The sequence below is a fragment of the Peromyscus eremicus genome, chromosome 1 (assembly GCF_949786415.1).
Source record: "Peromyscus eremicus chromosome 1, PerEre_H2_v1, whole genome shotgun sequence".
Lineage (NCBI taxonomy): Eukaryota > Metazoa > Chordata > Mammalia > Rodentia > Cricetidae > Peromyscus > Peromyscus eremicus.
This window is the reverse complement of record NC_081416.1, coordinates 179,848,002-179,872,184: the sequence shown is the minus strand read 5'-3', so window position 1 is coordinate 179,872,184 and position 24,183 is coordinate 179,848,002. Positions and strand designations below refer to the sequence as shown.

General features: G+C 42.5%; 1 protein-coding gene across 1 annotated transcript; it reads left to right on the top strand.

Moving 5' to 3' along the window:
* Positions 1 to 1,123: 1,123 nt before the first annotated feature.
* LOC131902603 (NACHT, LRR and PYD domains-containing protein 9B-like) lies at positions 1,124 to 22,584 on the top strand. Its single transcript, XM_059253619.1, has 9 exons — positions 1,124 to 1,399; positions 4,994 to 6,581; positions 8,516 to 8,680; positions 9,268 to 9,432; positions 11,695 to 11,862; positions 13,909 to 14,079; positions 16,100 to 16,270; positions 18,398 to 18,568; positions 22,294 to 22,584. The coding sequence occupies exons 1-9, from the start codon at positions 1,129 to 1,131 to the stop codon at positions 22,439 to 22,441; spliced, it is 3,018 nt and encodes a 1,005-aa protein (XP_059109602.1). The 5' UTR covers positions 1,124 to 1,128; the 3' UTR covers positions 22,442 to 22,584.
* Positions 22,585 to 24,183: the final 1,599 nt, after the last annotated feature.

Sequence of the window (24,183 nt, the reverse complement as noted above, 5' to 3'; positions counted from 1 at the left end):
ATTTGTATGCAAAACTCTTTTTGATGCAGAGCATGATATTCGATGGTCAACTTGTAATATGAGGTTTGACACTTGACACTTGAAAGCCACTGTTGACTGTAAAAACTACTAAGTTTTAAAAGTCCGGACCTGAAGAAACCAGTAGCCCCTAGTTACATATAGTTATAAAGCATTTGGAATGAATGGGTGAAGTTTTAATTTTAATTAATGTAATTTTATATACAATAACTGATTCCATCCTCAGAAAGCTTATGTAATTATGGACCCCTGTCTTTCAGTGTCCCATGAACATTTTCATGCACCAAAAGGATTTTTGTTTCTTTTACTTTAAGACGATATTTATGGGGCTGGAGAGATGGTTCCACAATTGAGAGCACTGGCTGCTCTTCACAGGATCAGTTTTCAGCACCCTCATGATGGCTCACAACCAACTGTAACTCCAGGCCTAGGGGATCTGATGCCCTCTTCTGGCCTCCATGTGTACTGCATGCATGAACGTGCTGCATCCACATAAATGCAGGCAAAATACATGCACAAAACTTCTTAATTAAAAACTTTTTGAAGCCAGGCATGGTGGCACAGGCCTTTAATCCAAGCACTTGGGAAGCACATTCAGGTGAATCTCTGCGAGTTCTAGGACAGCCTGGGCTACACAGAGAAACCCTGTCTTATGTGTGGGAGTGGTATTTTTGACTTAATAAAGTTAGATCGGACATTGTTTAAGAATATCTGGTATCAGTGAGTTAAACTTTATTAACCTGAGAGCTGGTGAGAACTTCTATAAACAGTTCTAAGACTTGTCCCTAGTAGTACATGGTGTCAGGCACAAAGACAGTGCCAATTCTCCTTCTGTGGCTCTGTTGATAACTTCACTGCTGTGTTGAATTTTGTTCAGTTGGTTATCATTCTCTCTGACAGCAGCTTTAGCATAAGGATACTTTTAACACTAGATTAACAATGCATTAAGTGAATGGGTGAAAGATGAGCCACCTGTATCTGAAGGAATGCATGACATCAATAATTTGAGCCTCTTTAAGTTGAGACATAACTTCTCATGTCATTCTTACCCAGGTGTCACTTATTTCTTGAAGATTTATTAACCTCTGAAGTCTGGGCTTACCATCCAAGATGGAAGGACCATCTGGTTTTGGGGTGACTCGTTGCCTGCAAAAACTGAGTGATGCAGAGTTCTTGAAGTTTAAAGAGCTGCTCAGTAAAGAAACAGAGGAATTTAAAATCAAGCCGATACCCTGGAATAAGATTGAGATGGCTTCGAGAACAAAACTGATAACATTGTTGTTCACACATTGTCCAGGACAAGTATGGGACATAGTGTCGAGCCTGTTTCTCCAGGTCAATAGGGCAGACCTCTCGATCATGGCTCAGGAACTGAGGAGAGGTAAGTGAGCATGGAGATAGAGGGGAGGCGTGGGGAAAGTTAGCCACATAGGAGCTACTTTTATTTTTTAGCTTATTCTTCGCTCATACAATACATACCGACCACTGTTTCCCATACTTCCTTCCCTCCCAGTCCTCCACACCTCCCTCTCCCCCAGATCCACTGCTCCTCCATTTCCCTTCAGAAAAGAGCAAGCCTCCCAGGGATATCAACTGAAAATGGCATAACAAAGTACAATAAAACTAGGCTCAAACCCTCAGATCAAGGCTGGGCTAAGCAGCCCAGCAGTAGGAAAATGGTCCCAAGAGGAGGCAAAAGAGTCAGACACCCCAACTTCACTCTTAGGAGTCCCACAGAAACAACAAGCTACAACTATAATGTGAAGGTCATGTCATTATTGATTGCCTGCCTGTCCCAATAGTTGAGAAAGGGTTACATTGAAGAAACCAGTGGTTGTTATATTCATCATCCTTTAACTAGGGAGGGGGAGGGTGTCCTAATGCACATGACCATGACCAATAAAAGAAAATACAGGATTGATTGAAACAAATAAGGCAGATCCTAACATTAATGTTTTCTTCAGCTAACCTAGAAAGTTGTCCTTTCATTTGCTTTTTTAAAATTAGCATACAAAACAACACATGTCATCATGGCATTCCTCCTCCCTCTCTCCCTCCTTCTCTCTCTCCCTCTGTCTCTCTTGTGTTTGTTCTGTCTTTGAAAATGTCTCACTTCAGAGTCACTCTATAGACTGTCAGACTAGTCTTGAACTTGTGATTTCCTGCCTCAGCTTCTTGAGTTCTGGGGTTCCAGGTGCACAGTGCCACACTCAGCTGAGACGGAGTTCTGTTGTAGTACTCACTCATCTTTTGACCAGACATGTATTGCTAAGACTACGCCTTCATCTCCTTTCCCAGACACCTTACCTCTATTGCCTGTGAATTGCTTGAGACGGTAGAGGAAGACCTCAAATGTACAACCTTGGATTATCTCCAGGTGGAAGGCATGTCACAATCCTTCCAGAGGGAATATTTTACCAACAGATGACCCCACATTTCAGACGCATATAGACTATCTCCACATTCCAATCTGTCTGTCCTTTAGCAAAACTATGATTTAACAAATGCTGTAATTGTCAGAAGCATCCACTAAAAATGATTATGAATCTGGAACCACGTGCTTTCATTTAGCTGGTCCTTAGTCATGGGACTTGTTGATTAGTCAACTGCAACGAGATGATCAATCTCACTACACCTGTTTCCTCATGGGGATAAAGACACCAGTAATTTGGCAAGGACCAAGTAGGCACATGCCTATAAGATGTGGAGGATAACGGGGCATGGGTTATTGCACTAGTTCCTTTTCTGTTGCTGTGATAAAACACCATGAACAGAAATGACTCATGGAGGAAGAGTTCATTTTGGCTTATGGGTCCAAAGTGATAAGAGGCAGCATGGAGAGAGGCATGACAACACACAGGCCTGGTGATAGGAGTAGGAAGCTGAGATCACATCTCAACAGCAAGCATGAAGCACAGAGAGAACTAGAGGTAGGGTGAGGCCATAAAATCTCGGTGCCTGCCCCAAGCAACATCCTTCTCCAGCGAGGCCACACCTCTTAAGCCTTCCCAGACATGACCATCAACCAAGGAACAAATCTTTAAACATACCAGCCAATAGGGGACATTTCTTATCCAAACCACCACAGCAGTGCATTCTAGCTCCTCCTCCTGCTTCAGATGTAGGGGCACATAGGAGAGTTTGGGAGTTTAAGGCCAGCCTTGACTACATGGCTAGTTTGAGGTCAGCGGGCATTCTGGCCCGCACAATACCCTGTCTCTAAAAACAGAAAGGAAAAAAAGAAACTAGATTAAAGATGGACAAATTCTAGCTGATGTCACCTTAATTTTTGTCCTCTCTAGGCTGCTGCCCTAGGAGCACTTACAGGATGTCCCCATCCATGAGCCACATTGGCAGGCCAACACTCAACACTTCATCATGTGTGAATGTAGTAATTCTTTTTTTCAAATTACAATAAAAATTTAATGGCATTCAAAAGTCTGTATGGATACCAATTTTCCTTTTTGAAAAGATTTTTTTTGGCACCACATGCATGCAGTTCCTGTGGTGGCCAGAAGAGGGCAGGGATCCCTGGAGCTGCACTTAACAGCCAGTTGTCAGTGGCTGTATAGGTGCTGGGAACTGCACCCAGGTCCTCTGGAAGAGCAGCAAGTGCTCTTAACTTAGTGAACATTTCTAATGTACCACTCACTGATACATGCATATCCCAGTCTCAAAGAAGACAGTAGGTCCTTGCCCCCAGAAAGTCTGGTGCCAGAAATAAAGAAAATATATCAACCTGTGGTACTGATCATGTGCCAGCTTCCTGCTAACTATCCCCATGAATGACCAGAGAAACACTTTCTATTAATCGCATTTGGCTTAGGACGTTGATCCAGATACATCAATGTATCTAAAACAGTGAGATACGTATGATTTAACCCTGGACACCTTGACACCCTGATTTGTTATCCATAGACTTGAACTCATATAACTCCAAAGTTCATTTTACTCTGTCTTGTTGCCTGAATCAATATTGCTTTGACTAAGCATAGAATTATAAACATGTATACCAAACTGAAAATGTTTAAATAGAATGACTTGTAAATGACTTACTGGAGGTATGAAAGTTTTAGACTGAACAGCAACATTCTGAGCTCTAACTCATGAAATTATGTACAAATGAAGTACTTCTGGATTTTGTCCTGGGGAGGTATCATGCTCTTTGCAAATTTGGAAAGCAATACCCAGAATTCATGCTTTATAGCAGCTGTTACTCAGAGGTGAGTTTCCAGTTTGGTCATAATGCTTTTACAGTCAATATATCAAACATATTATAAGCCTGGATATGGTGAAATAACTGAGTGTCTGGGGTTTGAGCCCCATATTGGGCACCAAGATCACCAAGATGAGACTGGCTAGCTGGTGAGTTGTTTTTCCCTGTGAATTAAAGAATATAAGGGAGGAAAGAGTTCCAGGGAAAGTGAAAGCAAGGTTTATTGGCATTGTAAATTTTTTTTGTAGAGAAGGGATCCAATATATGGAGACAGTTGACTCTAGAGGGATCCCACGTTTTTCTTTAAGTACCCCTGGCTTCTGGAGACCTCCCTTCTCTATTGGCCCTGAAATATTCATGTACCCCCTTTACCACAGGGATTTGAGTTGGCCATGAGTCAGTCAACTCTTCCATGCACGTTCACAAGCATGGAAAGAGCTGCATACAGTAGAGGTCTCTAGAGGTGTGGGTGTAGAAAGAACTGGTTGGTTGGTTGGGTTAGGGTGGGGCCTAACCATTCTTCATTTGTAGTGTAACAGGAAGAAAAGCCTGCATCAGATGAAGGGAAAAGGAAACTTACTGCAGGGGAAGGGGTGGGTGGCTCTCCTCCTTTTCTTCTTTCCTTGGGACCCATGGCCTCACTGATCATCCAGATGTGTAGATCATTTAACAGACGTGTATTTAAGAAAACAAAATGTGATTCATTCTCAGGAGGATCCTATTCTTAACTGCCTTGTGTTCTGATTTCATCAAACTCAGATAAACAAAGTTCATACAAAGAGATTATGAAGACTATATTTCAATACATATGGAACGGGGAAACCTTCATTCATATGAAAGATGAAACCTACCAAGAAATTATAGAAATGCAGTACAAGGCATTGCAAGAAGTATTTCATTGTCCCTTAGAGCCAGTCACTACAGTTGTACTAGGTTCTAAAGGAAAAGGAAAAACCACTTTCTTAAGAAAAGCAATGTTGGACTGGTCGTCAGGAAACTTATGGAAGAACAGATTTCAGTATGTTTTCTTCATCTCTCTCATCTCACTTAACAATATCACAGAATTGAGCTTAGGTGAGCTTATGTTAGCTAAGTTGTCTGAGTCTTCAGAGACACTGGACAAAATCTTATCTGATCCAAAGAGAATCTTGTTTATCCTGGAGGGACTTGAATACCTGAAATTTGACTTGGAACTCAGGACAAACTTGTGCAATGACTGGGGGAAGATGCTGCCAACACAAATTGTCTTCAGCAGTTTGCTACAGAAAGTAATGCTCCCAGAATCCTCTCTGCTTCTTGAATTGGGAAACCCAAGTGTACCAAAAATCTATCCCTTGCTGCGGTATCCAAGGAACATAATTCTTAGAGGATTCAATGACCAATCTAAAAAGTACTATTGTATATATTTCTTCAAAAATACTCAGAAAGGCTTACAAGTCTTTAATTATTTACAAAGCATAGACCAATTGTCCACTATATGCAGAACTCCTTTTAGGTGCTGGATGATCTGTAGTACTTTAAAATGGCAGCTTAAGAGGGGAGAGGAAATGAAATTATTAGTTGGTGAAACAGATTCGTCTATCTACACAAGCTTTATGGTGAGCGCATTCAGATCAGTGTATGCCGACTGTCCACCTAATCAGAACAGAGCACGATTAAAGACCCTGTGTACCTTAGCTGCAGAGGCAATGTGGAAACAGGTATTTGTGTTCACATCTGAGGATCTCAGGAGGAATGGGATATCGGAATCTGAGAAGGCAGTGTGGCTGGAAATGAATTTTCTCCAGCATCGAGGAGACGGCTTCATGTTTTATCATCCTTTGCTACAGTCATATTTTGCTGCCTTGTTCTATTTCCTCAGACAAGAGAAAGGCACACCTCACCCCATCATTAGAAGCCTGCCCCAATTTATAAAAGAAGTTTATGCTCATGGCCAAACCCAATGGCTCATGACAGGGACATTTGTGTTTGGAATTGCCACTGAAAAAGTCGCTGCCATGCTAAAACCACACTTTGGTTTTATACCATCCGAAGAGGTAAAACAGAAAATTTTCAAATGCTTTAGAAGTTTGAATCAAGCAGAGTGCAATGAAAAACTGATGAATCCCCAGAGTTTGTTCGAGGGCCTAGATAACAACGGGGGAAAAAGATTTGAAACACAAGTGATCAATCTATTTGAAGAAATGACTGTTGATATTAGTAATGTTGGTGCATTAACGTCTGCTGCAAACCGTCTGCTGAAATCTCAAAAATTAAAGAAACTTCATCTGCATATACAACACAAAGTTTTTTCAGAAATCTATGACCCAGAAAAGTGTAACTTAGAAGACTTTAAATACAACAAAAGGTAAGCACAACTCTGAAGCTTGTCTTCAGTTCTTCCAGTTTTGCCTGAGCGCCCATACATTTTATACGTGTGTTTGTGTGCATGCTGTATCCATATGAATTTGTGAACAAGTCAGAGGAAGATGTGGGGTGGCTTTCTTTGTTGTCCTCTGACTTCACCCTTTGAGAGAGTCTCTCACCACCATTGAAGCTCACCATCTTGACTAGGCTAACTGGCCAGCAGAATACCAGGGTCTACCTGTCTCCCTCTTCTAATGTTGGGGCAACAGCCTCAAGCCACCATGCTCAGCTTTTTATGTCAGTGCTGTGGATCTGAACTCAGGTCCTCACACTTGCACAACCTACACTCCTACCCATTGATCCCTCTCTCTAGCATGGCATTTCATAAGTTCTTACACATCTATGCTTGAGTGTTTAAATGGCATAGTCAGAAAGCCTATCTGTTGAGTCTTGGCACTGCCATTTGGAACTATGTGGCCCTGGAAAGTTGTCTTGAGTTCCTCCATTTATACAAAGAACAAACTTGTGACAAGGCCAGTTGTGAGGTGGAAATGTGAGCAGCTTTGTTGCAGTGTCTGGCTCTTTTCCTTCATCCATAGAGTGTTTAGTGTCCTGGTGACTACACTGGAGAGGATTCTGGGAACTCGTGTCTGGTTTGAGGCTGTGCTCATACTACATTGCTCTAGTTGACTTGCTTTGCATTGGCTTTAGGCTGCTAGCTCATACTTTCAAATGTGTAGCATCTTTGATGATATTATTGGGCATAGTTTGCTATTCATTCAGGAGTCCCAAATATCTACCTGAATTCACATAAAAACCATGTTTTCTCACTGCAAGAGGAGACCCTAGAGAACAGAGTAAGGTTGGGTGTCTTCAGCAGTGATATGTAGCTATTAACAATGAGTCTCCCCTGTTGTTTAGCTTGAACTGTTTCGGGGGCCCAGTGGGATCAGGACACATCCCTGGTGCATGAGCCAGCTTTTTGGAGCCCAGTGCCTATGGTGGGGACACTTTGCGCAGCCTTGGTGCAGGGAGGAGGGGACTGGACCTGCCTCAACTGAATGTACCAGGCTCTGCTGACTCCTCATAGCAGATGTTGCCTTGGAGGAGGTGGGAATGGGAGGGTGGGTTGAGGGGGAAGGCTGGGGGGCAGAAGGAAGGAGGAGAGGAGAATCTGTGGTTGGTATGTAAAATGAATAGAAAATATCTTAATAATAATATAAAATGTGTCTCCCAAAGACTCAGTCTAGTTCACCTCATCTCAAGCCATGCTTTTATAATTTTTATTCAATGTATTCATTTGCAGTTTCATACCTATATGTAATGCATTCTGGTTACTCTCACCTTCTACTCCGTTCTGTTCCCCTTCCACCCCATCACACTAACTTCTTTATGAGCTCCTTTCTCACATTCACGTCTTTTTGTTGTGTCAGCTATTGAGTTTAACTAGGGCTATCAGTGTGTATGGGTTTGGAACTGTGCATTAGACCCTGGTGACTGACTTGCAGGTACAAAACTGGAGATGACTGCTCCTCCCTGAGAATCCACCAGTAGTCATTATGTTAGCAGGGAGGGGTAGAGCTGTGTGAGGCTCTCCCCAGCTTCTGATTGACTGGTAACAGGCCCAGTCTTGTGCAGGTAGTGGAGGTATCCGTAGCTCTTGTGGGATTAAGACCACAATGACTATAACATGCCCAGAAGATGGCATTTTGTAAACCACAGCCCCCCCTCTCTCTCTCGTCTCTGTCTCTTGTGTGCTCCTTTTTCTTTTTTTTAAGATTTATTTTTATTTAATGTGTAGAAGTGTTTTGCATGCATGTATGTCTATGTACCATGTGTGCCCCGTTGAGGGGGTTGGGAGTGATCTGCCTATCTTAGGAATGTCTTGAATTGAATTTAGGCACCAGAGAATAATAATGTGTTATCTCATTGCAGAAACACAATAAGACAGTGGAGTACATTTTGCGAATATTTCCACAACTTGGAGGTGTTGGATCTGGACAGCTGTAATTTCAGTGAAACTGCCCTTAAAGTTCTCTGTGCCTCAATGTCTCCATCTTCTACTCTCCCTCTAACTGCATTTAAGCTCCAAAGCTTGTCGTAAGTTTAATAGGCACCCATCCTTTAAGTAGATAGAAGAAACTCTGTCTCTTCCTTGAGGAGACTAATGCATAAATAAATGCAGAACTAAATCCAAAGTAGAAAAAGCAATAGCCAAGAGCCACATATCTGAGGTTTTTCTATATAGGGGTTTGTAAATGTTTATACATCGTGTGTGTGCGCGTGTGTGCGCATGTGTGCGCGTGTGTGCGTGTGCGCATGTGTGCGCGTGTGTGCGCGTGTGTGCGTGTGTGTGTGTGTGTGCGTGTGTGTGTGTGTGTGTGTGTGTGTGTGTGTGTGTACATGTACACAGCCAACAGGAGTTGATTATGTTCTAGAGACTGCAATGAATGTTAACTAAAAATCTAGTTTTTAAGGTTATTTTGATTGTGTCCATGTATGTGTGCATCTAAATTGGGTCCTCTGGAATCAGAGTTATAATAAATCATGAGCTGCCTGACATGGGTAACTAGAATGCCTGAACAACCATGGTTTGTGAGGTGAAGTGTGGAAGAGGATGTCTACAAGTTGCTTTGCCATGTACCCCCACGTCCTGGTATAATTCGCCATTTGGCCTTATTACACAGGTGTCCCTTCATGACTGACTTTAGAGATGGTGCATTATTTCACATATTTCTTCAACTACCTAACCTGAAATCCGTGAACCTGTATGGCACCAATCTCTCCAATGACATGGTTGAGAATATGTGCTCTGTGCTGAAATGTACAACATGCGGAGTGGAGGAACTACTGTAAGTCAGTGCATTGTCTACACTCAGTAGCTTCTTTAAAATTATTTTTAAAATCACTTTTAAGGCTTATCTTTGAAAGTTCTCACTTGCATTAGCATGTGTTACACAAAATTAGTGTCATTATGAGTTTCTTTTTCTCTTTATTAAAAGTGTGTGTGTGTGTGTGTGTGTGTGTGTGTGTGTGTGTGTGTGTGTGTGCCTGTGTATAGGTACCTTCAGAAGCCAGAGAGGGCTGTGAGCTACCTGATGTGGGTTCCTGAATTTGAACTCCAGTCCTCTGTTGAAGCAGCAAGTGCTCTTACCTGCTAATCTGCTCTCCACCTCCCCCATGACGCCATTTTGCCCATGTTTATAATATACTTCGATCATATTCACTTGTGTGCTGTTGGTTCCCACTCCCTTCTGAAAATTTTCCCCTTGCATTTTGATGACTTCCTTTGTTTTCTAATGGCTTGAATACCAACATAATAGCATATCTGGATTGTATTACACTCACTACTTACTTAGTGTGGGGGCAGGGCACCTGTGGAAATCAGAGGTCAACATGCAGAGGCACCTTGTGAAAACTACCAGCAGAGAAACAATCTCTAAGTAAAACTTCCACATGGCCTTTGGTGGAAGGCTAAGAAGAAAATAGGAAGCAGCCCTGCAACTGCAGGGCGATGTGGAAATGGCATGAGAATGAGTTGAAGTTGGCAGGGTACTGATGCTCTTAAGCTACATGACTGATAGCTCAGAGTGAGTTTATCACCATTGGTCCTGTGGTATGGCGGCTCATGCTGAGAAACTTGCATTGCAGTCTTTTCCTCTGGCTGTGTACAGGAATTACAAACCTTTGTCATTTCGTGAGAGCTTGGTGATGGTGGCAGAATCACTTCTTCTGATATTTGGACTGTTGCCTTGATTCCTGACACAAAGCTTCCCACCTCTTGGCATTCTCCAGGTGATAGGATCAACTTGTATTCTAATGAATGGTCTTTGGTGGGCAACTGCATAGTGGCCAGTCCCCAGAAGAACCAAGCTGGAACCACATTCTGTAACTGTCATTCTCATCCCCCATCCTCAGTGAGAATGTTAGTTTGGAGTTAGCCTATCATGTTTACGTGATGAAGACTCCATTAAAAAAAACCAAAAAGTTTGGAATATTTTCATCCTGCTTTGCATTAACTGTCACCTTGACTTAAAGAACATCTTGATTAAGTGATTTCTTTATCAGATTGGGCATGTCTGTGAGGGATTATCCTGATTGTTAATTAATATACGAGGGTATAGTCTGCTATGAAGAGGTTTCCTGGGTGGGTGGTTCTGGTCTTTATAGGAAATCTAGCTAGCTAAGCAAGAACCAGCAAGCAGCTCCTTCATGATTCTTGCATCCAGGTTCCTGCTCTGACTTCCTCAATGATGGACTGTGAGCTGGAAGTGTAAGCCAAACCATTTCCTCTCTAAATTGCTTTGGTCAGGGTGTTTTATCACAGTGATGGGGTGAAAGGAGGACCAGGGGTCTTCTAGTTTGGAAAATATATCCATATGGAGCACTTTATATCCATAAGGCAACATTTGCGTACTTGTGATCCTTCCAGATCTTACTCCATGCACATGATCTGTTTCTATTGTCTTCCATCGTATCTTTTGAATATACTAAACTGACAAGGGAGATAACAAAATCCATAAGCTTTATGATCTCCTCTCTAAGTTAAACACAAGGAGCAGGTTTTAATAATGTCAGAAGCACAGTTTTAACACAATGAGCTTTCTAATTGATAACTGAAATCTGAAAGGGAGGATCACTGTGATGGACTCAAGAAGTGTGTGTGTGTGTGTGTGTGTGTGTGTGTGTGTGTGTGTGTGTTACAGTGATATTGGTAATCAGACATACTGGGTTACACACCATATTTTAGTGATGGGGTCAATCTCCGCACAAAAGGGCAGGGCTTCTACCCACTACATTCCAGTAACACCCTATCTCTCTGTTGGTTGGTGTGACAACCCATAACCTCACCATGCATTTCTAAATGGATCCCAGAGAGTAAAAGTCACCCATAGCTGAAAACCACTGGCTTAGGCTTATTCCCAATCAGTAGAACTCTATAATTCACAGTGGTAGTCACAGAATTATACTTATTAATTAAATAAGCCTATGATGTAGGTGTGGACTGATATGTACAGTATTAGAATCTGAGTCATTTGTTTGAACAATAGGTAGTCTTACAGAGATCACCTGAAGATGTTATTCCTAACCTGTGACATGTATCTCACATGTAGGTTGGGGAAATGTGACATCTCAAGTGTGGCCTGTGGCATGATTGCTTCTTCCCTAATCTACCGCAAGGTGAAACGTCTCTCATTGGTTGAAAATCCCTTGAAGAACAAAGGAGTGATGTTACTGTGTGAAGTCCTGAAGCATCCAAGCTGTGTCCTGGAAACACTGATGTGAGTTGGTCTGGGAGAGCATGCCCTGGAGATATTGCAGAACCCTGCACATGGGTGCAGCCATCATAAAAGTGGTCAAACACCCACTAAGGGATGCATGAGAACAAGGGATGTGTCACTAGACTCAGTCACTTGTCCATGCCTCAGTTGCTAGATAAGTAAGTGGAGCAAATGTAAACAGATACACCATGAGACCAACTTTAGACAAGGCAATACTAGCTCTGAAATTCCTTATATATAATTTTTAGCTTAATGAATATGATTATTATGGGGGGAAATGATGCCCCTGGAAAGAGATTGGATACCAGGCAAGAGGAGAATATGAGTAAGAAAAACAAAAAATTCCTTTCCAAGGCAGGGCTTCCTCCATCTGACCTAAGTCACTGTAAACTATCGCCTGCCCTGAGGTTGAGGTTGGTTGCTCATGGTAGCAAATTGCCGGACTATTGTCCCAGGGAAGCCATACTAGATAACTATTGTTCCATCAATCAAAGGCCTTAAGATGGGAAATGTACTCAAAAACAACTGGGTTCATAGAAGATAAAGAGTATACATGTGCAAATTATTTGTGTCCTCTGTGATCATGTATTCATGCAGTAGTATGTACACATGCAGCTTACCGACATGAACATGCATATAAAATGCAAGAGCATTGAATATTGACCATTATGGAGACATCTATTTATAAAAGAAAATTAGTGCAGATTAAGTATCTGTTACACGAACTGCTTATGACTAGACCAGAAATGTTCCATATTCCATTTAAATTTCTTTTGGAATATTTGCATATCATGAGTCTTGGTGATGGTCCCTAAGTCCAAACATGAAATTTATTTGCATGGTATACAAAATATGTGCACATGCCTTGGAGATAGTCTTATATAATACTTTCAGTGCCATTGTGTTTTGATCTGGGCTGGATACATGAGAGCACTTGTGGAATTTTCTTACTGTGTACCATGTGAGTGCATGAGCAGCAGAAGCCAGAAGAGGTTAATAAATCCCTGGAACTATGGTTACAGGAGACTTGTGAATACCATGTTATGTGGATAGTTAGAAGTGAACCCCGTGTCCTCTGCAAGATCAGCAAGTGATCTTAAATGCTGCACCATGTCTCCAGTCCTGATGTGAAACTTGTAAAAGAAAGGGAGAAATATGCACTACAAAAAGTTGAAAGATATTTCAGGAGAGGTAGGAAAAAATAACATTAGAAGACAAAATTATTCGGTTATTTAATTACTAGTTATTATAGAGTAGCTTGAATTAAATTACACATGGTGACTAGTAATTATAAAGAGCTGCATTAAGCATGAGTTATCTCAAATATTATCTAGTCTTTAAAACACTAGTCTTTAACCCACACAAATAACAGGGTGAAGAAAAATATCTAAAAGAAAACTGCAGAAGTGGAGACAGCAGGACCCCTAGGGCTCATTGGACAACCAGCCATGTCTAATAAATAAGTTCCAGAAAGTGAGAGACCCTGTCTCAAAGGGGGTGGGTGGTGTTCCAGAGTGTGACACCTGAGCTTGCCCTCTGACCTCTACATCCACGTACACCTGCACAGAGACGTATACACACTTACTGACAACGAAAAGAAATTAAAAACATAATGGAAGATATTCCACGAGGGCAGGATTCTGCAACATGGTGAATTTCTGATATAGGTGGAAGAATTAGTTGATTGTTTTACCAGTTGTTGTTGACAAATCAGTCAATTTTGGAAACATCTGTGGTGATCTACAACCTCAGGTTTTCAAAACTTTTGTTTGAAACTGTTTCCATCGTGTGTGTATACTCACACACATGGAGGACAGAAGACAACTTGTGGGGGTTGATTATTTCCTTCCATCATGTGGGATTGAACTAGGGTCCTCAGGCTTGGTAGCAAGGGACTTTACTTGTGTGTGGATCCATCTCCCCAGCCCATTTCAAAATGTTTTCATGCAAAGTGGAAATTCAGTATAGGGAGAACATGACAGTCTTTGCAGAGGCATGTGATGCTGTGACAATGGGTGAGCTGCTGATGTGTGACCCTCTTTGCAGGTTGTCACGTTGCTGTCTCAACTTCATTGCCTGTGGCCATCTCTCCGAAGCCCTGTTGTGCAACAAAAAACTCTCTCTTCTTGACCTGGGGTCAAACGTCCTGAAAGATACTGGAGTGAATATTCTGTGTGAAGCTTTGAAGGACCCAATGTGCACCCTTCAGGAGTTATGGTAGGGCTGTGTTCTCATCCGTTGCAGGGAATGTGGTTTGGGATGTTGGTGTTCAGAAGAAAGTGGGAGGGTAGAATTGTGTGAATGTCAGTGTTTCCACAGAGTCTGTGGTGAAGCCTACCACTTATGATGACTATCTTAAGTCATGGAGCCCTTGGTGACTGGGTGATGAAGGTGAGTCCCTATGAGAGGAATTAATGCCATGATAGAAGCCCCAGAAACTGCTTCATCCATTCCATTACATGGGGACACAGACTCCAACAGGGCTGGAGAGATGATGAGGTGGTTGAGAGCACTGGCTGCTCTTCCAGAGAACCACGGTTCAATTTCCAGCACCCACATGGCAGCTCACAACTATCTGTGACTCCAGTTCCAGGGGATGTGACACCCTCACATGGACATGAATGCAGACAAAACACCAGCACACATAAAATAAAATTTTTTTTGAAACATTAAGTATAGTCCTCATCCGAAAGAATTGAGGTCATGGGCGTGTATGCATAAAGGCACAAATGTACTGTGTGTGCAAATGTCACAGTCTCTAGGTCTTTGTACTGTTGGCATGTTTGTTGTGGCTGTCCTGTGATTTGAAGAGGGCTGTGGCACTATGTCTACATCTATGAGGTGTCAAGAGTACCCTCTGACCTAGTGTGGCAAACCAAAATATATCTACATGCAATGTGCATCCCCTGGAAGGTAAATTCATCCCTGCCTGAGAACCATTAACACACACATATAGACCTGCATAAATCCATATGTAGAAATACCTCCATCAGTCATGGATCTATGCATATGTGTTTATGTGTTGATTTAAATATTTATCTGCCTATCATATATCCACCCACCTATTACCCATCAACTGTGAACTTAACGTCTCCCCCTTTTCTCCCATTTAAAATTTTTTTGTCTTTACTTACATATCATCCTTCTCTTTTCATCATCTGCATATCGCCTGTCCATTATCAATCTATATATCATCTACTAATTATGGTATGTTCATTTTACATCTAACGTATCTGCCTAATGTCTATATTTAACATCTACACATTCATCATCTCCGTTCTCCATTGCTCACCTATCTTACACCCATTATTTTCCTTCTCTCCCCTCTTTCTTAACCTCTTTCTTAACCATTATTAAAAGTGCCATGGGTACCATGAGCTTGAGGCTTAAGGAGGGTTTGAGGACATGTTTGTTATATTAAATACTGGCAGATGTTCATCACTTGATGACACTTTCAAAGAAATCTGAAATCAGCGGTAAGGTGGCCCCAATGATTTTCAGAGTATCTCTATTTTAACCAGGGGGAATGAGAGTAGGAACACCACATGAAGAGATCATGGCAGAAGAATTGCAGTGAGCCAGCATGGAGCAGGGTACCAGAGATGGAGAGGCATCATCATTTCTGGTTCAAATAGATGGAAATATGCCAAGCTGTTAAGATGGGGTCTCATTGACGAGGGATGTAGCCCAGTTGGTAGAACACTTACTTAGCATACACAGAGCCCTGAGTTTGATTCTCCAGCACAGCTTTTTTAAAAACATGTGTGATAACTACATACCTATGGTCTCAGCACTGAGAGGTAGAGGTAGGAGGGTCAGAAGTTCAAGGTCATCCTCAGCTATGTAAATGAGTCTGAAGCCAGACTGGGTACATGAGACCCTGTCTCAAAAAGAAAAGGTCAATGAATGGCTACTGAGAGGGAGAATGGGTCTCCTCCAGGGACAAGCTCTACTGGGCTATCCTATCCCCTGAACACATGTGCACACAAGCATAGCTAAATGAACTTAGGTTAAATATGCATGTACATGTATTCACACATGAATACACATATACATATATGTATACATGTAACAATAATAAAGAGATTATTAATTTGGGGGGAATAGGAGGAACTGGAGGTAGGGATGGAGGGTGTGGATGCAGTGCTCATATGAAGTTCTAAAAATTAAAATTAATAAACCAAAACAAAAAGATTGGGCCTCGTAAGTCAATATGTTTGCATGTGTGTTTTCCCAGGTTATCTGGTTGCTCTCTCACTTCAGACTGCTGTGGGGATATCTCTGCTGTCCTTACTAGCAATAAAAATCTAAAGACCCTGAAACTGGGCAAGAATAACATAGAAGACGCGGGCATCAAGCGGTTATGTGAAGCTCTGAGGAATCCTGATTGTAAATTGCAGTGTCTTGGGTGAGTCTCTACTAACTGTCATGGTGGAAAGGGCCCCCAGCTCAATGAGGGGAAGCTAGAGGGTAAATAGGTGTGGTGGTTTGTGAGAAAATGGCCCCCAAAGGGAGTGGCACTAGTAGGAGGTGTGGCCTTGTTGGAGGAAGTGTCACTGTAGAGGCGGGCTTTGAGGTCTCATATATGCTCAAGCCACACACAGTGAGTCAGACCACTTCCTGTTGCCTGTGAGTCAGGATGATAGAACCTTCAGCTCCTTCTCCAGCCCTGGGTCCGCCTGCATGTCACCATGTCCCGCCATGATAATAGTCTGAATCTCTGAACTGAAAGAGAGCCATCACAATGAAATGTTTTCCTTTATAAGAGTTGTTGTGGTCATGGTGTCTCTTCACAGCAATAGAAAACCATACTAAGACAATAGGATTAAGAAGAATTCCACCTAACGTAGTCTCAAGTTTTGAGAAAAATGTCAATACACAGGCATTGTACAGACAACAGTTGCTGTGAGTTTGAGTGTAACTGCCCTGTCATGTTTTCCTCCACCACAGTATCTGGTTCTAGTCTTCTGGGCCCTCAGGTTCCCTGATCCTTGGGGTAAGGGCTGGTATATATGTTCCATGTAAGGCTCAGTACTCTCAGAGTGTTGAACAGCTGTGAGTCTCTGTATTAACCAGTCCATTGCAAAAAGAAGCTTCTCTGTTGGGGTTTGAGAGCTGAACTAACATATAGGAATAATGCTGAGCATTTAGTTCAATGGTTCTCAACATGTGGGTCACGACCCCTTAGGGGTGACCATGACCCTTTCACAGGAGTCACCCAAGACCATCAGAAAACACAAATATTTCCATTATGATTCATAACAGTAGCAAAATTAGTTATGAAGTAGCAATGAAAATAATTTGGCAGAGGCAGGGTCACCACAACATGAGGAACTGTATTAAAGGGTCACAGCATTAGGAAGGTTGAGAATCACTGATTTAGAAGGTAGTTTTATGTTATGTCCCCTTAGTAAAGCAATAGTAATGGGTTTTCCCTTACGGCCTATGGCATGCCCAGCCACAGGTTCTTCACCAGTTTACATGGCATGAGTCATCTGGGTCACAATTCCAGGTTGGATGGCAGAGGCACTCAAGAAGCCCCTACCCTGGGCTGCTGATGTGATGAAAGTCAGTTTTCTTCAGAGATGTAGCCCTGGTTGCCTGTGCTCCAGTGGGTATTCTTAAACCCAAGCACCTATAGCAATCCTGATTGAGCTTGGTGCAGGGGATTTCTACCTTCCTAATGCTACAGCCCTTCCATACAGTTCCTCATGTTGAGGTGACCCCCAAACATAACATTATTTCCGTTGCTACTTCACCACTGTAATTTTGCTGCTGTTACAAATTACAATGTAAATATCTGATGTGCAGCGTATCTAATATGTGACCACTGTGAAAAGGTCGTTCGACCCCAAAGGGGTTACAACCCACAGGTAGCTGAAGTTTTCTCCAGTCCTGCCTGGCCCACAGTCAGAACAAATCTCTTTCACCCGCCAGTCCCACAGCTGCTCAGACCCAACCAAGTAAACACACAGACTTACATTGCTTATAAACTGTATGGCTGTGGCAGGCTTCTTGTTATCTAGTTCTTCTATCTTAAATTAACCCATTTCCATTAGTCTATAAGTTGCCACGTGGCTCGTGGCTTACCGGTATCTTACATTTCGCTTTTCATGGCGGCGGCTGGCGGCGGCTCTCTTGCTCAGACTTCCTGTTCCCAGAATTCTCTTCTCTGCTTGTCCCATCTATACTTCCTGCCTGGCTACTGGCCAATCAGCATTTTATTTATACAGAGCAATATCCACAGCAAGCCACTGACTTAATGGGTTTAAAAGAGGTATCAAATGGGAGCTGTGTAGAATAGGGAGGTCTGGGAGGAGTTGGAAGTGTGCGTAGTAGACAGATATAATCAGGACACATTGTCTACATGTATGAAATTCTCAAATAATAAAAAAATATGGTTCTGTGAAACCTGGATTTGCTTAGTGCTTTTGCTTACTCTGGACATTTGGGGCTGGTTAGGACTTTGCTCAGAAGCCTAGAACTGGCTGGCACCAAATACCACATTCTTTTTCTGGTATTTTCCCTGTCACAGGTTAGACATGAATGATTTCAAAACTGACTGCTGTGCAGACCTTGCCTCAGCTCTCACCACATGCAAAACACTGACTAGCCTGAACCTCGACTGGATAACCTTCGACCGCGATGGGCTGGAGCTGCTGTGTGAGGCTTTGAGTCACAAAAGTTGTAATTTGAAGGTGCTGGGGTGAGTACTCTTTGTCTCTAGGGGTCAGGAATAACTTCAGAGCAAGCTCTTCAGCGGTGGTTTGCTCAAGCTCAGCCCCGTTGAGACTGGGCTAGGACGTTCTGTTGTACAGGACCACTTTTGTACTCTAAGACATTGAGAACCATCCTTGATTTCTAGCCATTCATGAGTACTTCCCTCTGGTGGTGATTACTCCAAACATCATCAGACATCTTTTAAAAACTTGGTTTATTTTTAAATTATCATTCAACTCTAAAGAATAATGAAATCACAATATTCGTAGAAAATAGTGGTCTTAGAAGTATGCCAAATAGGGTTACCTTATCTCAGAAAGAAAAAACTCCACATGTTCTCTCATATATGGATCCTAGTCTATAATGTGTACACACAAACACACACACACACACACACACACACACACACAAATGTTATATGTGGGTATTGTATAACATTTAGAAAAAACAAGAAATGGTAATAAAAAAGACAAAATATTTATGAGTTCACATATATAGTGTACTTTGTGTAAGTCATTTAAATGGTCTCTCAGGGTATAACACATTTTCAATGCCAAATTAATCTTTAAAACATTTTTATGAGTGTTTTTTCTGCATGTAAGTCTATGCACCACATGCCTGTCCAGTGCCTAAAAAGGCCAGAAGAGGGCATCAGATGCCTTGGGACAGAGTTACAGACAGTTGTGAGCCACCATGTTAGTGTTGGGAGTTGAACCCTAGTCACATGTAGAAGAGCATTCAGTGCTCTTAACCACTGAGCCATCTCTCCAGGCCATAAGTTAATTTTAACAAATTTTTATTTGAAATTTTTATACATGTATACAATGTATATTGATCATATTCCATCCCCCACTAACATCCTCCAACACTCCCAGGACCTTCCAATCCCAACTAATAACCCTCTGACTCCAAGTCCTGTTGACCATGTGCTTATGGACATGGGGTCATCTGCTGGGGCATGGGCAACCTACCAACGACCAGATATTAAGAGTCATTCTCACTCAGCTGTCATCAGCTGCCAATAGTTTCTCAGCTAGGGGAGGAATTTTGGAATTTTGAATGCAGGTCTTGTACTGGCAACCTCAGCATCAACTGTGAGTGGATACATAAAACGGTCATGTCATGACTACAAGATAGCATTTCATGGTGCTTCTTCCCACCCTCAGCTCTTGAGGTCTATCTGCCCCTTCTTTCATGATCATCCATGAGCCTTGGATGGGGAGGTTGATAAATGACCCATCTATGGCTCAGCATTCATAGTCACTTGCTCTCAGGATTTTCAACCAGTTGTGAATCTGCACTAACCACCACCCACAGACCCCCCACAAAAAAAAGGAAAAAAAGGCTTCCTTGACCAAGGCTGTGAGAAGTACAAATCTATGGGTATAAATGTAAACATTTAGATGGCAATTTCACAACAAGCCTGTTTAAGGGAACCACAGTAGCTTTCCCTCTAGGGTCTGTGGTCTCCTTGGCCATGGGATTTTGACAATGTTTACAGCAGCAGACATTAAATCTCCCCTGTGGAACAGGCATCATCATCCAATTAAAAAGTGATTGGCTAGTGCTATAACTACCAGGCCTGTGTTATACCACTGGGCACAACTTGGTTGGGCATTTTCATGTGTTCTAGAGACACAGTCACCCAGCTGAGGTGATTACAAACACTACCTCACACATACACTACCAATAATGTTCAGTCCCAGTCTAGAGTCAGAAAGGGTTCTGAAATTGCTGTATGGAATTATAAATCCAGATTATGTTTCTTAATATTTCATTTGCATTTGAGAACTTATTCCATATGTGCAGGATAATTATGTAAGTGCCTGTGAAGATGTTTTGAGGAACATTTGGTGAGAAAAATGGCTCATGCCTCTGCCCTGTTGACTTAGGTCCTTTACTGGGGTTATAAAGAGTAATGTGCAGGCAAGGATGAGATGTTGAGAAGGGCTGGGGTGTGGACACAGAGGGGTAAATCGTGGTGAGAAGGCTGTGGTTGGGGCAGTATTGACTGAAGGGGAGGTTGGAGAGGCAGGGGCTGAAATGGGCAGCAGATCTAAAGAGCCTGGCAGATCTCTGTATTAACTCTTTGTAGTTAAAGGTGACATGACTTATGGTTATGGACATCAGGCAAGAAAAAAAAAAGCAGGCAGAGAAGGTGGAGAAAATTGAGGCAGCCAGATGTCAGGGAGACCTGTGTTCCGATCTTAATTTGTGAAATTCAAGGGGAACTTAATGCCTAAAAATCTAGGGGAAATTTTTCAAGAAAAAAAATTAACCATGTTGAGTGTTGACCGCTTAAGACATTATTTTTTGACTCTTTTTTTTTGGGGGGGGGGGTTTCGAGACAGGGTTTCTCTGTGTAGCTTTGTGCCTTTCCTGGAACTCACTTGGTAGCCCAGAGATCTGCCTGGCTCTGCCTCCCGAGTGCTGGGATTAAAGGCGTGCGTCACCACCGCCCGGCAAGACATTATTTTTTAAAGGGAGGCATGGTCCCTTACTTCCAAGGTCCAGGGAACATTGAGGAGGAAGGGGTAGAAACATCATAAGAGTTTGGCAGGACTGCTGCACACCAGCCTCTTCTAGACTTGAGAAGGCAGGTATACTCAGGAACTGACAGGAACAGCGGCTGGCTGCACAAGACCTGCACAAGCTCAAGCCAGTCAACACTCCAGCACAGACAGAGGAGGGGCTCAGGACGCCACCCCTAGCTGAGGAGCTAGGGACATTTGTGGCTTCAAGGGGAAGGAGGGTCAGTTTTCTTCAGGGATGTGGGTCCTGTAGGTTGCATATTCTCCAGAGCATGCACCTACATCCACACACTTGTGGGCATCACGACTTAGACTCAGTGAGCTATTGGAGAAGAAAAGGACTTGAAGTTTGGAAAGGGATGTGGAGGGGTCAGAGAGGAGAATGTGGAAAGGATATGATCAAAATCCATTGTATACATATGAAATTATCAAAGAATAAACAAATGGATTTTTAAATATAAGTGTAAAGATAATGGATGTTTGGTAATTTTTATTTTTTTTAGGTAGCTTAGTGATAATGGCATGGGTGAAACAGGCAGTGAGAACAGATGAGCATCAGATATGTTCAAGGGTGAGCTAAGATGTAGGATAAGCTTTAAGTGTCTCATAGAAAGTGAGTAGGGACACATAAAGGGAGAGCCTTAAGATGGACGATTATGAGATTGGTGACAATGACATTATAAAGACTATATTAAGTTATAATGCATGAATAAGGAATAATAATCATCATGGTTAGGCATTTAAACAATGAATGGCTGAAAACAGTCATTTTTACTTCAGTGTTTTTTAACTTTAATCTTAACATCTTGATAGATTCTTTATATAGGCATCTATATTACATATCTATATATATGAGAGGGTCCCTACTCTCTGGGGGAGAATCACGCCTTCTCTTCACACTCAGTACATTCATTCATTCCTAGGGAAGGGTGACAGAACATCATGGAGGTAAAGAGAGGCAAGTGATTGTCAACAAAACTTGGGGTGCTGACATGGCTCAGTGGGTGAAGGCACTTGCTGTCCAGCCTGACAACCCAGGACCCACATAATAGAAGGGGGAGGATGGACTCCCACGAATTGACCTCTGACCTTCCCATGTGCACTGTAGCATGTGCCTGTATAAACACACACAAATTAGTAAATGTAATAAAAATAAACAGCACTTTCTTTTTCACTCCAGACTGGACAAATCTGCATTCACTGAGGAGTCACAGATGCTACTGCAAGCTGTGGGAATGAAAAAAAAACTGGATATCTTACATTGTCCCTGGGTCAAAGAGGAAAGCGAGAGGAGGGGTGTCCGTCTGGTATGGAACAGCACGAACTGAACTTGAAACAACGGCTTTTCCTTTGTCCTATTTCTCCTGTGTACCCTGTCCCAAGCTGCACACCTGGTACAGGTAGCTGATTCCAGGTGTGTTCTTTCACAGTGTCCTGCCCCCATCCGTCTTTATACTTCCCCTCACCACTTCGCAATATTTAGATAACAAATACATTCAATAAACTCTAAGCATGTTTGAAAACATGAATGAGTCCTTAATGGCTGTCTTAGAGTGTTGGGGTTTAAACATGAAGAGACCCTGATTCTCTCACAGTTCTGGATGGGAGTCATGCTTGTAACATGTCTACACTGGTGTCATTCTCAGTGCAGTGAACATCCACCTGAACTGTAGTTCATACCGTGAACCTGAAAGACACCAGCGTCACAATGCAGAAAATGGGAAGCATGAAGATCATATCTAGAATCCCCAAAGTTAAAATCAGGAATCCATACTTTTGGAAAAGTGATCTCAAAAATTCTTTTTCAAAGTTCCAGGGATCAGGCCTAAGGTTCACCTTTTATTCCTTCAAAGAGGGGCTGGAAAGACAACACGGCAGTTAAAAGTGCTCTCTGTTCCTCAGAGGGCCAGAGTTCAAACCCCAGAACATACATTGTGTGGCTCAAAACTGCCTGTAACTCCAGCTCTAGGGTATCTGATGTGCTTTCCAGGCTTCCACAGACACCTACATGCAAGCACACACAGATTCACATACGTACACACAAATAATAAACCTCTAAAACGTAAGATTTTACACGTTATCTGTTAGTCACTATTACGTTGACTGTAATTACAATAAAGAAGTCAGTCCTATTTAAACAATATTTTGAATTTTAATCATCTAAACCAGTACTTCTCACCTTGTGGGTCACAACTTCAGAGGGGATTGCATATCATATATCCTGCTTTTTAGATATTTACATTATGATTCATAACAGTGAAATTACAGCTATGAAGTAGCAATGAAATAATTTTACTATTGGGGGGGTTACCACAACATGAACTGTATTAAAAAACTGAGTCATGACCCCAAGAAAGACACAGGGATCGCCCAATGACAGAGAAATGGAAGAGATCTACGTGAACAGCCTGGACATGAGTGGGGGTAATGAAGGGCAAGGGTCGAGGGAAAGAGAGCTTGGGGGAGCGGGAGATCCCAGCTGGATCAACAACAGAGAGGGAGAACAAGGAATAGGAGACCACGGTAAATGAAGACCACATGAGAATCGGAAGAAGCAAAGTGCTAGAGAGGCCCACAGAAATCCACAAAGATACCCCCACAATAGACTGCTGGCAATGGTCGAGACAGAGCCCGAACTGACCTACTCTGGTGATGGGATGGCCAAACATCCTAATTGTGCTAGAAACCCCATCCAACTACTGAGGGATCTGGATGCAGAGATCCATGGCTAGGCCCTGGGTGGATCTCTGGGAGTCCAATTAGCGAGAATGAGGAGGGTTTATATGAGCGAGAATTGAGACCAAGGTTGGATAAAGCACAGGGACAAATAGCCAAACGAATGGAAACACATGAACTATGAACCAATGGCTGAGGGGTCACCAACTGGATCAGGCCCTCTGAATGAGTGAGACAGTTGATTGGCTTGATCTGTTCGGGAGGCATCCAGGCAGTGGGATCGGGTCCTGTGCTCATTGCATGAGTTGGCTATTTGAAACCTGGGGCCTATGCAGGGTTGCTTGGCTCGGCCTGGGAGGAGGGGACTGGACCTGCCTGGACTGAGTCTACCAGG

Coding starts and splice junctions, on each gene's coding strand:
- LOC131902603 (XM_059253619.1), top strand. CDS start 1,129: ATGGAAGGACCATCTGGTTTTGGGGTGACTCGTTGCCTGCAAAAACTG. Junction 9,433..11,694: donor TGCGGAGTGGAGGAACTACT/GTAAGTCAGTGC, acceptor TCTCACATGTAG/GTTGGGGAAATGTGACATCT. Junction 18,569..22,293: donor TGTAATTTGAAGGTGCTGGG/GTGAGTACTCTT, acceptor TTTTCACTCCAG/ACTGGACAAATCTGCATTCA.